This window comes from Monopterus albus, unplaced genomic scaffold, assembly GCF_001952655.1.
Source record: "Monopterus albus unplaced genomic scaffold, M_albus_1.0 scaffold155.1, whole genome shotgun sequence".
Taxonomy (NCBI): Eukaryota; Metazoa; Chordata; class Actinopteri; order Synbranchiformes; family Synbranchidae; genus Monopterus; species Monopterus albus.
In genome coordinates this window covers 687118-701412 of record NW_018128035.1, presented here as the reverse complement: position 1 = coordinate 701412, position 14295 = coordinate 687118, and the positions used below count along the sequence as shown (strand labels likewise).

At 48.3% G+C, this 14295-nt stretch overlaps 1 protein-coding gene across 3 annotated transcripts in view; it reads left to right on the top strand.

The window, feature by feature from the left end:
* Window positions 1–307: 307 nt before the first annotated feature.
* slc6a8 (solute carrier family 6 member 8) overlaps window positions 308–14295 on the top strand; it is a 35545-nt gene continuing 21557 nt past the window's right edge. The window contains exons 1-4 of one of the 3 annotated variants that reach the window (XM_020614983.1): window positions 1845–1897; window positions 4874–4945; window positions 10829–10960; window positions 13728–14007. In XM_020614983.1, coding sequence (XP_020470639.1) covers window positions 10912–10960; window positions 13728–14007 — 329 coding nt within the window. In that variant the 5' untranslated portion in view covers window positions 1845–1897; window positions 4874–4945; window positions 10829–10911. Of the gene's footprint in view, window positions 1898–4873; window positions 4946–10296; window positions 10467–10828; window positions 10961–13727; window positions 14008–14295 lie in introns of those variants that run through there. The other 2 variants (XM_020614982.1, XM_020614984.1) reach the window with 2 other exon arrangements.

Below are 14295 nucleotides of genomic sequence, written 5' to 3'. Positions count from 1 at the left end.
GCTGTCCACACCTGGAGACACCTGGAGTCAGCAACTCATCAGAGATGGTTGACAACCAGACAAAGTCTACACCCACATCCCAGATCCGACGTTGTCCAGGGCGGTGTGGAGAGACCAGGACGTTTCACATGTGGTGGACGTTTACGGAGAAGCTTCTGATCAGGACAAACTGGGAGGAACATATCGTAACCCAGTGGTTTGGGAGGAAACTGGGCCATTTGACCATCACACACACCACCTGGTTGTTATTGTTGTGTGCACGTGGCTCACATTTCAGTTACATCTGTGCATGTGTGGTAGTTTAGGAGCTCAGTGGTGTTCACACCGGAGCCGGGTACATGGCACTGACATGTGGACGCAGCGTGAGCGCACTGACCGGAGCCAACACTGGGCCATATGCGCAAAAATACATAAAAGAGAAGACTCAGAGCTGGGATGGACAACAGGGAGGGGCGGAGCCTGGCATGTGACGTCACCCGACGGCCGCCTGTGCGTTTAAAGCCCCTGGTGGGGACTGCGGTCAGGCAGACTTTAAAAGCCTTGCAGCCCTCTAACGGGCCATTTGACAGCCTTGACCCGCTGCAGCTCGCTCCTCCTCATCCCCCCTCTGCTCCGCGACGATTCCTACACAGACTACACGGTGGTCCCACAGCCCGCCGCCGGGACCGAACCCTTCCGCCGCTCGGTGCCTTCTTGGCTGAGAGGACCATAATCCCGGTGCCGTCCTCTCCGTGCGCCCCGTCTTCCAGCAGGCCACCGGCTCCTCTGTGACTCTGTTCCCATGCGATTCTTCAGACTCACATTCAAGTGCTTCGTGGATTGTTTTTGAAGGTCGCTGTCCGACTGTCGGTGGAATTCCATTTATTTTCTGTTTTCACCATTTTTACTTCGTCATTTCGTCTCTTATTTTTGATTTTAATAAGAACTGTCTCCCTATAGTTGTTAGATATTTTCGGTTTTTTCCCTTTTTATGCGTTAAGTCCGAATCGGTGCTCCTGGATAAAACTGGGTTCACACATAAACAGACTGGACTGATCCTCGACCCGCAGGCTGCTCACCCACAGAAACTCTCATTACTGAACCAGAAGAGTAAAGGCAGGAGCAGCCGAGAGCTCAGACTACAGGGACCCACTGACTCGTCTGTCCCCGACGCGCCTGGGGCTCCGACAGGACGTGGACTAAACCAGAACCAGGGACAACGGACGAAGATCTAGACGGTGTGCTCTATTACTGGTTCTTCACTGGCATCTGACTGGTTTGGGAGGGAGAAACGGATCTGAGTGGTTTTAGGGAAATTAATTAAGTAAAGGGAAAAGACATTTTAGGGGAAAACACAGGAGAAAGGTCCAAACCTTTAAATTAAATTAAATTTAATTAAAGGGACGCCTGAAGGAGACATTCAGACCCACAGCTGACTTTTCCTGACTGGTTGCTACTGGTTTGTAGCTGGTGGCAGTTGTTGGGGTGATTCTAACTGGGAAACGAGAGACAGGACAAGAACTTCCAGGAACTAAAGGGAATTCAGGAAAGAGACAGGCTGAGAGTCTCGAGCCCTTCCTGACTGTTGTGTGGACTGAGATGGAGAAGCAGAGCCTGGCAGCTTCGCCCTGTTCCCTGGGCCTCGTGGAGGAGACCAAGAAGGGCCCCCTCCTCCTGTGTAATGGTGCTGGTTACCCCACCGCGGCTCCTGACAGCAGCCTTGTCCCAATGGTGGGCTCCAGCAGTGCTTGTGCCGGTACAGACAAAAAAGGGGGTGTGGACACAGGGGCAGGGACGGGATATCCAGAGCGGGAAATGTGGACGCGGCAGATGGACTTCATTATGTCCTGCGTTGGCTTCGCTGTTGGTCTCGGCAACGTGTGGAGGTTCCCCTACCTGTGCTACAAGAATGGAGGAGGTGAGGCACATCTCACACGCACACACACACACACCTGGAGGGAGCTGGCCTACAGATGTTAGGCTTTGCCCCCTCTCCTAGCAAGCATGCAATTGGCTAGCTTCTGCTTCATTAGATGTAAATGTAACAGGTGAGCCTCCTGGTCAGATCTTATAAAGAAACAAGCCAAACTGATGTTAACCTGGCTTTCCTTTGACCGACGCAGCACAGAGGAAAAACCCTCAGACAGTCCTCGTGGGTTAGAAGCTGCCGCCGTGTGGTTGGCGTCCACTTGGACAGCAGTAGTTTTCTGTTGGATTGTTTTAGCTCTAGTTCCAGTTGGACAAAATGGATGATTAACCCTTAAAGACATGTCAATTTTGCTTCTAATTAGTTGAATTGATCAGAATAACCAGCTAACTGTTCTTCAAGCACAGACACACACTGACCTGTGGCTGCGTCTCTATGGTTCCCATCCCAGCAGCCTCCCTGTCAGACTAAGACTGAATTGATTTGTGGTTAAAAGTGGGAATGGTTTGTGGAAAACCCTGGAGGAGAGGAGGAACCCCAGCAGGAGGTTTCACCCTGTGTGAAAATTAAACTCCACCAGCGGAGGCAAACTGCCGAGGGGGCAGAGAAGGGGAACAGAGGCGTTTCCTCACCTGAAAAGGTCTCGTTCACACAGTTTGAGCCAGATGGAGGAGAGAAAGGAGGGAAAGGTCTGGATGTTCACACAGACGGGAGGAGGAGGAGGACTCGTGCTAAATCACAGAGAGTCAAGAGAAAAGGGTCAGCTCTCACGTTACACACTGTAAAGGTTACCTCCGTCACCGCGCTCTGCTGCTTCACACCTGATTTATCCAGCAGGGACCGAAGCCAAAGGACCGTTCTGCAGTTTTTCTTCTGTCTGTAGCCTGGAAGCCAGCACGACTTCGTGACTCACTCTGGTGGCGTCAGGCTGGACTGGCAACACAAACCCAGTGTATTCACAGGGACACACTATGTTAACACTGGGAGGGGAACACCCTCACTGTGGACAGGGACTCAGTACACTTACTCAACTACTTCAGTACCAGTTTGACATAGGCCTGCTTGTACTGTACATGAGTACGTCCATGTCCTGCTACTTCATCCTGTGACTCCGTGTCAGAGACAAACCGTATACTTTTTACTGCACATCATGTACTTTGAACCAGATGAATCAAACCAAACCCAGTAGAACCATCAGACTCTATTGATCCCAGTAGGAAATCCACCAGCTACCCAGCAGGATAGAAAGTACTTCCCAGTATAAGTATATAAGGTAGTTACCATCAGCTCCACCTTTACCAGCTGCAGCATTAAAGTGATGGACACAGTAATTAGTCACTATGATCCAGTATCAGAGACGTTACTGGGACATGGGCCGTTCTGCAGGACAAGTACTGGTACTGATGGTACTTCAGGTATATTTGGATAGTAATACTTGGTACTGATGGTACTTCAGGTATATTTTGGATAGTAATACTCTTGTACTTTGCACGAGTGGCATTTTGAATGAAGATCTTTTACTTGCGGCAGAGTATTTGTACACTCTAATATGTCTTGCACCGTTCTAAAACATGCACAGCAGCAGATTCAGGTAAAATCAAGAGGGAAGTGTGTGAACTCGACTGAGTCACTGGGCGAGTTTCCAGCCGCCTGATTTTAGTGACGTGTTCAGTGGAAAGGGTGGAAGCTGAAAATAAACTCTGAAATATTGCAAAAACATTTTTACTCCTGTTTGAGGTGGAAAATTTAGGGCATCTCGTGTCTTTTGTCCTTGTTCTGTCCATCCCTCCTTCCTTTCTTCTAACCTTCTTTCATCCCCTTGTTGCCTTTCCTTCTCTCCTTCCTTGTCCCTGAACCATATGGTCGGAGGTTCGATCCCCGGCTTCTCCACTCCACATGTCCTTGAGCAAGATGCTGAACCCTGAGTTGCTCCCAGTGATATCGCTGGCATGAATGTGTGGGATAATGGGAGATGGTGTGTATCCCTGAGTGCAGAGAAAGGCACCTGTTAAGACCATTTACCTTTGTCCCTCTGCTCCTCCCTTCCTGTCATCCCTCCTCTCCACAGTCTCTTGCATGTATAACCCTGTGGAAGATTATGTAGAAGTAAACATTGTGTTGGGGCCCCTGAGGATGCGTGGCCCCGGAGCAGTTGTCTGCCTCACCTTTGCCTTTTAGTGAGGAAACTGTCCAGCTTGAATCCTGTGATATTTTGTCAGTTCGTTACAACAGCACATCATCAGTCAGTAGTTCAGTGACAGAGCAAGGTCGGTGAAAAGGCTGAAGGGCCCCACGTGTCTTGGTTCGAGTGTTGGAGAGGTTCAAGAGAACAGCTGAACGTGCATGCACGGTTTATAGGGACTCACTCTGACAAGGTCATTGGCATTTGTCTCAGACTGGTAAAAATAGCTGCAGCTGTCGGAGCTGCTGCTCACCTCGCAGCCTCTGGAACTGAGCGAGGGCACTGTGGCCTTGAACTGTTTCTAAGGCTTGTTTAGGGGGTTCTCCCAGTCCTTGGAAGATGTTCCAGGTGTCCTTTATGGACTGAAAGGGATTCACTGGTCCTTCAGGGGGTTTAGGGGTCTTTGAAAATGTTCCAATGGTCAATCGGGGATTCAGGTGGTTCTTGAAAAATTTTCATTTGTCCTTGAGGAGGTTCCGAGTTAATCAGCCTGATGAGTCAGACTCTCTCATCGGTCAGTTCATGTGTCCATGTTCTGCAGCACGTCTCCATGGTGATGAACCTTCGTTCAGGGTCAAAGGTCAGAGCTGTAGGTTTGTGACTGTGTGAGAGAGATGGTGCCAAGTGTGAAATCATCATCCCTCTGACCACATGGACAGAGATTAACAGGAGTAATCTTCTAATCTTATCAGTAAACCTGCTCCTTTTCTCCTGTCCTCTTCTCTCCTTGTTTCCTTCCTTCATCTCCTTGTTTCCTCTTCTCATTTCCTCTCCTTGTTCCTTAGAGCCTCAGTAGAAGAATGAAAAGAAGAAGAAGCAAAATAGAAGAGGAGATGGAAACAGAGACGCAGAACACAGTGAGAAAATACAGATGGCTACATCTGAATACAGAATGATTAAAATGAGACGCAGGTAGGAGGGTGGGGGCCATTTACCATTTAGTTTTTAGGAGGTTTTCATGGCCATGGAATCACAGTATGAGGGTCACGCTATCATGGCGGTGGCGCTTTTAGGTGGAATGGCATTGTGGGCTGCCTTGTGGAGGTCTGCGCTCTCGGAGTGCTGTCTGGTTCTTTGTACCACTCAGGCTTTTTAATCACCAGTGACTCCTGGTTCTTTAATGTGGTTACAGGCACTGGTTAATGTGTGATGATGATAAATTAGTGGTTCAGTTGGAGTTCGTTGACCCTGCCACTGAGGTGCGCAGCCATGTTTAGCACAGGTGAGCTAATCTGTTGTTCTGTTCAGGTATGTGGCTCTATACAGAATCAGAATCAGCTATACTCAGCTAAGATAGCATTTGGCTGAAAGTGTTTGCTCGATGTCACTAAGGCTTTTGGCAGACACTGAGCTGGAAGCCATGAAACTGTAGGTTCTCTCTCATCTGATTCCTTTATGCAGTCTATCTAGTGTGCAACATGCAGAGAGCATGCAGTTTGAGGCTGCAGCCACTGGTTCTCTATGTCTGTGTGGCCCCCCCACCCCCGCCCAGAGCCCACCAGCCACAGTGAACGTGGTGTCCTCACCGTAATGTGTGAGAGTCCAGACCCTGGTCCAGCTCATTGCTCGGTGCCGTAGACCTCCACTGTTGTCCAGCAGCTATTAACTCCCCCCCAGGTGAGCCACACTCCTGCACTGGGAAAAGGAAACATGGTAGACCTTCGAGAAACAGGAAGTGCTGTGGATGTAACGTTAGCGTCATTGTCAGTCAGATATCTGTGTTTCTGTCAGAAGGAATTGGCCAGTCCCAGGATGGATGTCTCTCTGTGTTAATGTTCTCCCATGATGTAGCTTCTGTCAGGCTGAACCCAGTGAGCAGGGGTTTAGTCCAAATGGGACCGAATTGGCTTCTGCTCAGCACAGGGACAGATACACACCTGTAACCGTGGTAACTGTGCGCAAGAAAGATGGAAAAGGCTGTAACCTCAATAACTGTGCACAACAAAGTTGGAGATAGCTGTAGCCTCAAAATGGTTAGAAAATATAAGCATTGAAAATGATGCAAATTAGTTTTCATTGACTTAAACTAGACCTGTGCATTTTTATCAGAAGACTGAAACAAAATGAAATTCAATTGTCAAAATTAATAGTGGTTCTCCATGTCTTAGATGAACATACTGCCGCTTACAGGCTGCACACACTGACGGTGGGGGTTAAAGGCAGCTCGAGCAGCAGCTGCAGATGTATGAGACACACAGAGATGACCGCTGGCTGCATGACGGCACAGTCAGTGGCGATGCAGCTCTGAGTGAAGCTGTGTGGGTTAGCGTTAGCCTGCTGCTGCTCTGGTACACACTGTTCTGTTGTGTTAGCCTAGCGTAGCATTGCATGAAAACTCAGGAGCTGCTGATGAGTCATGACTGCAGAGAGAGGAAGAAGAGGAAGGTGGGTGTCAGCAACTCATTGCAAATCTCCACAGACACAGTGAGCTTCCAAGCTAAGTGGTGTAATGCTGTTAGCTCATCAGTAAGTCTGTGCTGATGGGATTAGAGAGCACTATGGCCACACAGACAGCTGCACACACACAGTGAAAGACCACAGTCTAAGTCCCAGGTAACGTGCCTAAGTGTCCACTGGAGCCAGAAGGTTTCATGAAGTGGAATATTTCCACCTGATGCAACAGTGTAGCCATAACAAAACAGGAAGTCTCTGGGTTGAATATTTCAATCAGTGGAAGCATCATGGCGTTCAGTGAGGAGCAGCAGCAACATATAGCTGCTTATGTAAGTCAGTGCAGTGTCCTCTGTAGTGATGGAAAAATAAGTGAAACAGTGAAGCTGTTCTCAGCCCGAGGAGCTGTGTGTTGGAAACAGACACCTCCTGTGTTTCCTGAGGAGGAAACAACCTGCCCCCAGTGCAGCGGTGTGGCTCACTGGGGGGGTTAATAGCTGGTGGACAACAGTGGAGGGCCACGGCACAGAGCAATGAGCTGGACCAGGGTCTGGACTCACACTATGGGCAGGACTGGTGGCCCAGGTGGAAGCAGGAAGAACTGACCTGGGAACAGGTGAGACAGGCAAAGCATCGCCCTGGACCGGGGACAGTCAGCTGACATGTGCCACACCTGGTTTGTTCACAGCTGGAAGTGAGACACACAGAAATAGACCTGCAGCTGCAGTTAGCATGCTAGGCTGCAGCGCTACAGTTATCGAGCTAGGCCAGCTAATCCGGGGTAAGTCCCTGGGCTAAGAACTGACCGACTGACAACAGGGCTAACAACAGAGCAGGAGCATCATCATCAGTTATTTTAGTCACTTTGCATTTGGTTGATGTTTTACTATGAGGTTGTTCAGCATGTCCTCTGTCATTTACTTGTTTTGGATCATGTTTAGTTGTTTTCTGCCTCCTTGTGCTCATTTGGTCTCTTTGTGGCTGTTTTACATCCATTTTACTCTTCTTTTGTCTCTCTGTGGTTATTTGTCTGACTTTCTAACAAAATGTATTAACAGTCACTTCATACAGACGCTCTGGTCCAGGGGCCCCCCGAGCCCTCGCCACAGAGCAATTCCGATCAGTGATCCGATCAGTGATCCGTCCATGCAGTGCAGGAAGATGCATGTGTCCTAAGATAACACGTGGGTCGGGCCAGGTGTTTGATGGGGATATCTGTGTGATGTGTCACTTTCAGTCAGGAATTAAAACAGTTTTTCAGGTGATATGAACCTGAGTGGTGACCGTAGTCGATGCCGGGTGACTGTGTGTAATGGCAGCTGCTGTTATGTAACTCAGCCCTTCTGCCTCCCAGTATTGTTCCAGTTTGATTCCATTCATACCAGTTCCTGGTGGCACTGTGACCCAGTCTCCCCCTGCGGTGTGTGTGTGTGTGTGTGTGTGTGTGTGGACCCCCACAATCACACCAGTTAACATACCAGAGAGAGAGTGTGTTCCTAATTGTTCATTCATGTCTCTCGCCCCAGCTCAGAGTAGAAGGAGAGCATTCATTCCTTCCTTCATTAGAGAGACATTGTAAGAGAAGTAACTCATCGTTTCCACGGCAGCTGTTAGTCACAGTTACTGTTCAGTGTGTGAAGGCGTATGGTTCAGGTCTCGCCTTTACAAACGCCCGTTTCACTGTCTTAACACCGGACCTGTGAGAGAAGGCGGTCGGCCACAGAGGATGAGGAGGACACACCCTCACACCTTCCTCCATATCAGTCCTACAACGCACACACGTGTCATTCTTCACCAAACCAGGAGAAATAAAATACATTGAAGGAGCAGTTCTACTTCCTGAGAAAATTCTCTGGTTTCCTCTTTTATTAAGTGGATGTCCAACATCAGGACCATCACCAAGAAGGCACAGCAGAGGATGTACTTCCTGCGCCAGCTCAGGAAGTTCGACCTGCCCCAGAAGCTGCTGATCCAGTTCTACAGAGGAATCATCGAGTCTGTTCTCTGCACCTCCATCACTGTCTGGTCGGGTCAAAAGGAGGGTGGAGAGGATCACTGCAGACCCCTCACACCCTGGACACAATCTGCTTGAACCCCTCCCCTCTGGACGGCGTTACAGGTCACTGTGCCCTAAGACAACCAGGCACAGGGACAGTTTCTTCCCCCAGGCTGTCGCTCTGATGAACACTTAACCAATGACAGTATGATTGGACAATAACCCTCAGTGTAATACCTGTAAATATACATTGTACAGATTATAGAGATCCATACAGGTCTCTATTTTTAAGTACTCTGTTTTTATTCCTATTTATCTCATTTCAATGAACATTCCTTTGTCTGTCTGCATTGTTTACTGTCTGTTTACACTGCTTACTCTGCATTGTTTGCACTGTTTGTCGATGTTAATACTGCTACTTTGTTATATTACACAGCCTTATGCTGGTTTACTGTTTACTTGCCCCTTGCATGAGGATATGTACATACACACTGAGAGCCAATGTACCAGAGTCAAAGTCCTCATGTGTCCGACACACCTGGCCAATAAAACTGATTCTGATTTTTGGCTCAGAGACAAAGAGGGACAGCTCCTCTGTCTTTTCTTTCATTTATTCAAAGACGGGATAAAGTATGAATGAAGAGCTGAGAAATGAGACTTTTCCCGTCCTTCACTCACTCAGGAGCCAGAGAGGACGAGGAGTGGGGATGAAGATTCACTTCCACTCCCTCCTGCCTGTTCAGTTACATGAAGCTCGGCGTCATCACGACGCTGCTGAAATAAACATGACACCTGAATTGTTAAAGGGCCAAACTGCAGTTTAGCGCTTCAGCTCATGAGCTACACTACCTGTTTATCTTCACACCTGCTGATCAGTTTACAAGTTTTGCACCAGTTTTCAGATGTTTAACTTTGGTTTCTCTGTTTTACAATCAGTCGCCATGTCCAGCTGCCACAAGACTTTAACCCTTTAAAACCCTAACCCTAAAAATGCCGTCTGGACATGTCCTGTTGTTGTCATCGGTAAGTGTAGCATGTCACTTTTAACTTCACTATGCAATAGATGAAGTAAATAGCAAATAGATGCTGTGCTGTTGTTTGGCTCCACCCACCAGTCAAATTCACAGGAATGGGACAGATGCGCCGTCTTTGACCTTTGACCTTTGACCACCAAAATCAAATCAGTTTATCCTGGAGTCCAAGTGGACACTTTCTCAGGTTTCTCATCAACAACAAAAAATTTTCATCAACGCATTCCCAACATATCGCATTCACGTGAATGGGCTGGAAGACGGACGGACAACCTGAATGCCTGTCTGCGGCTGTCGCTGGCCACAGACATCATGGCTGAAACATGGAAATTAGTTTTTCACATTTTCACTGAATAAAACTTGAAATAAACAATGTGGGCTCGGAAAAATGAGCAGATCAGCTTCTTGTTTGATGTGAGGCTTGACTGTTGGCGCTTTGTTTTGCCCCATCTTCTACTTTACATACTGCTACGTAGTGTGTGATTAAAAAGGCTTGTTGTGTCATAATTTGTTTCTAGATAATATTTGGTTTGCTTACTCACAGTAGCTCCAGCTGCCAGATAAACACAGTCCAGTAAAAGGTCTCTGAAGTGCACTGGAGTACAAGTGTAAAGTGAAATGCACACATCTCAAAACTGTACTTGAGGCTGCCGCGCTGAGCTACCAGCGAACAACACAACAGGGCGTGTTCTTCTTCTGCAGTGTGTTTCTGCTCATTTGTTGTGAAGTTGTGAAGCAGTTTGGTTTTACCCCTGAAGCCATTAGATTCAGTTCAGTTTTATTTCTATAGCACCAGCTCACAACAGCCGTCGTCTCAGGGCTCTTTACACAGTCGGGTCCAGACCTCACAGTGCTGGAGAGGAAAAGCCAGCAACCCCCCCCTTGAGCAGCACATGGCGACAGCAGGGAGGAAAAACTCCTTTTAATGGAAGAAACCTCCTTCTGCCTCGACTGGTTGGGGTGAGTGGGTAGAAGAGAGAAAAGAAAAGCAACAAACACGACAAACACACTGAACAGTTTTAGTTGTGTAGTTCTTTTCCTCATGAATAAAGTGACATTTGTTTGTTGTTTTGACGTCTGCTCCTTTTCAGCGTCACCTTTGTGAAGTGGACTCTAATGTTTGCCTTGTTTTACACGTGGACGCCAGTTGTGTATGTGTACTGTTTGCAGACTCGTTGCCTTCACCTACCCTCTGTTGTTGCTGTGGTGGAGTCGGTGGACATGAATGTACTGCAGATGGCCCTCACCGTCTGCTGCTGCTCAGCCAGGAGGCTCACAGTGTTGGACGGTAACCAGTCATGTCTGCCTGTGTCGCCCTGCAGGTGTCTTCCTGATCCCCTACCTGCTGATCGTCTTCATTGGAGGGATCCCCATCTTCTTCCTGGAGATCGCTCTCGGACAGTTCATGAAGGCCGGCAGCATCAACGTGTGGAACATCGCTCCTCTGTTTAAAGGTGCACTGCTCTACACGTCTTCTCAAAACTCAGGTCTCTGTGTGTTCAAAGTGAGCAGCAGGCTCAGGAGGCAGGGTTTGGGTCTGGCGGCTGTGTCGGCCACTGCACTCCGAGTGGAGGTGCTGAAGCAACCGTCAGCTTGTCGTTAGAAATGAACTCTTACTGTACTTTTACAAATAATATAGAAACCTCAGATTGACAGTCTGGTTATGACAAAGCTTTATACTGCAGGGTTTTCTATGTAAGATGTCACTTTGTAAGGTAACTCCAGCTGTTTCCTCTGAACTGTAGAGGACCTTAAGTCAAGTCAGATTTATTTATATAGCACTTTAAAACACCGGCATGTTGACCAAAGTCCTTCACAAGTACAGTAAGACAATCAAAATGATGGGAATGAAAACAAAATGTGATGGAAAACAATCAGAGAAGATGTGGACTTCACTAGGAGCCATAGGCCACAGCAAATAAATAGTTTTTAATAAGTATTTAAAATCCAGCAGGTCTGAGACGGATCTAATGCTGATGGAGAGTTCAAGAGTGCAGGGGCCGCTACAGAGAGACAATGACATCGTTTAACCCTGGGGACCTGTAATAAGAGAAGGTTTGCAGAGCTCAGGGCTCCGTAGGCCTACGCAGGCCTACGCCAGTACTCTGGCCCCACGCCATTCAGTACTTAGAATTAAATAGCAACGGTTTAACATGAACAGGCGGCCAGGGGGGAGAGAGGGCAGTGCTGGTGACATGTGGTTGAATTTACACCGGCAGGAGACGTGCAGCAGCATTTTGTGCCATTTGATGCTGAGCGAGGGAAGATTTACGTACTCCAAAATACCAGGCGTTACAGCAGTCCAGTCTGGAGGGAACAGAAGCGTGGATGGCGACCTCCAAATCACAGAGAGAGAAATGAGTCACCTTGGCAAAATGGAAACAAGTAGCGACAGAAAAAGTGACACTTCAGTTTGGCGCTTTAGAGTTCAGCTTGTGAAACACAGGCCATGGCTCAGTATTAAATTCATCCGCTCATCAGCATTAGATCAACAGTCTGACTTTGTTTAGTCCCAGTCTGTCGATGTCTCAGCTGCAGGAGGACTCGGACGCAGACCAGCGCAGTTACATGCACATGCAGGTCGATCCATGGCTGCTGACAAGTCAATCAAATGACATGAAAGAGACACAACCACAAAGACACAAAATGGCTGATATTCCTCCAATAATCAAGGAGGCAGGTTCAGTACAGGGCTTAAATCACACAGTATATCCTGTGCATGTGAGGTAGCTGTCGATTAAACAGGTAGCTCCGTGGTTAGACTCCGTTTGGGACAAGCAGAGGAGATCCATATGAAGGTGGTTGTGGTTTGGTTTTTTTACTAATAGTGTAATTCGTGCCAGCATGCCAGAGGTCTGGTGCCAGCAGCCGGTGTGTGTGACAGTGGCTTGTGTTAGATTCACAGACTGGATGTGTCTGCTGTCGGCAGCTGGCCGTAGCGCATCGCTGCTGGCGTGCGGATGGAGCAAACGTGGCCTCGGCTGTGTTGCTCAGTGGTTTTGTGTCTCCTGCTCCACTGTAGGAGGGCGGGGGCCTGGTATATGGCCTCCTATATGTCTGTGCCCAGGAGCCCTTTGTATCCCGGGTTAATCTGGAGGTGTTAATCAGTGGCCTGTTGTACGTGCCTGCAGTCAGGGCTTGAAACATGCCATCGACACACACACACACTCATAAACAGTTTGATTCATGCAGCCGGCTCTTTATTATCTGTGTTACATTTACACACAACGTTATCAGCAGCTAGATATTTGCAGGGAGCACATGACTGCTTTAGTTTACTAGTCAGAGACCTTCCTGTGACCTTTACACGGCAGGTGGTGTTGACAGAGCTCCACCTACACATTCATACAGCCTGATACAGTCACCAACGGGTCAACACAGCCGTGATTTGGCTTCACACCAGTGCTGCAGATAGACATGCTCCTCCTGAGGGCGGAGCTGCCCAGAGGACACGGGCTCATTCTCTGCAGAGCGGCGCTGACATCAGCATGAGACACGACCGAGTCCTTGGACTTTGATTTGAGTTGTGTGAGAGTGTATAACCTCAAACAGTTTGGCAGTTTGGGCCACGTGGAGCAGCTTCTCTTTTCTGCCTTATCGATGAATGTGCACATCTGTCAGTGTCTCAGAGTCGCCTGCACGTTACACAGGTGTAATGTTTAGAAGGTGTCACGAGCAGATATCAGCATAGGAACGATGACCTCAGAATTTCTGTTCCTGGTCAGACCAGTGTCTAGTCTACAGCGAAGGAGCTTTATCTGGAAACGGTGCAGTGGGCCCTCACACTGAGTCTTCATCAGTACAGACACACATGACAGTGTGTGTTTATGTTTACTGATAACATACACACACACAATCAACTGAATCATACACACCTGTAATAGATATATTTACATATTTAGTATGTTTGTAATTTATTTGCAAGAGTAGTGATGGTTTTTGATTGTGTGTGGAGGCTGGTTTTCTGCTGGCTGTGACATGTCATCAGCATGCCCTCTGTTAAATCACTCATCAGTCAAACTGTCTTGGCCTGCCGTGTCCTAGCTAAGGTCAGAGGTCAGTGTTTAATAGGAAGCAGTAAAAGGTTTAAAACTACACCAGGATAAACAAATGAAAGATGGAAAGAACATATGTAGTTTTAAACTTTGCCCTCAGCTCCAGTGCACATATGAAGGCATCACGCTGACCTGTCCTCCTCCTCCTCCTCCTCCTCTTCCTCAGGTCTGGGCTGTGCCTCCATGGTGATCGTGTTCTTCTGTAACACCTACTACATTATGGTGTTGGCCTGGGGCTTCTACTACATGATCAAGTCCTTTACCTCCTCCCTGCCCTGGGCCTCCTGTGACAACGAGTGGAACACACCCAGCTGCATCGAGATCTTCAGCCACCAGGACTGCAGCAACGCCAGCCTCGCCAACGCCACTGTCAACGCCACTGTCAACGGCAACATGACCTGCGCTGAGCTGGCGGATGGGCAGTCGCCCATCATTGAGTTCTGGGAGTGAGTTCTGGTTCTGGTTTATGGCCATGTTGGGTCTGGTGGGATCATTTAGCTTAGTTCAGTGGCCACACCGTGTACACCAGCCTCCGCTCTTTGCATCTCTCACGTCTGCTGTGGTGTTTTCTGCTGGTTACCGTGACTTCAGGTCGGCACAAGCCCCGGCAACAGCCTGAAAGTCCACTGTTAGATCAGCCTGGCCTCCCTGCACATGGGATTTCTACAGTACTACACTTCATCAAACCTTGGGCTAGAAGGGAATTGAACAGGGGCATGATCAGGATGTAGTGT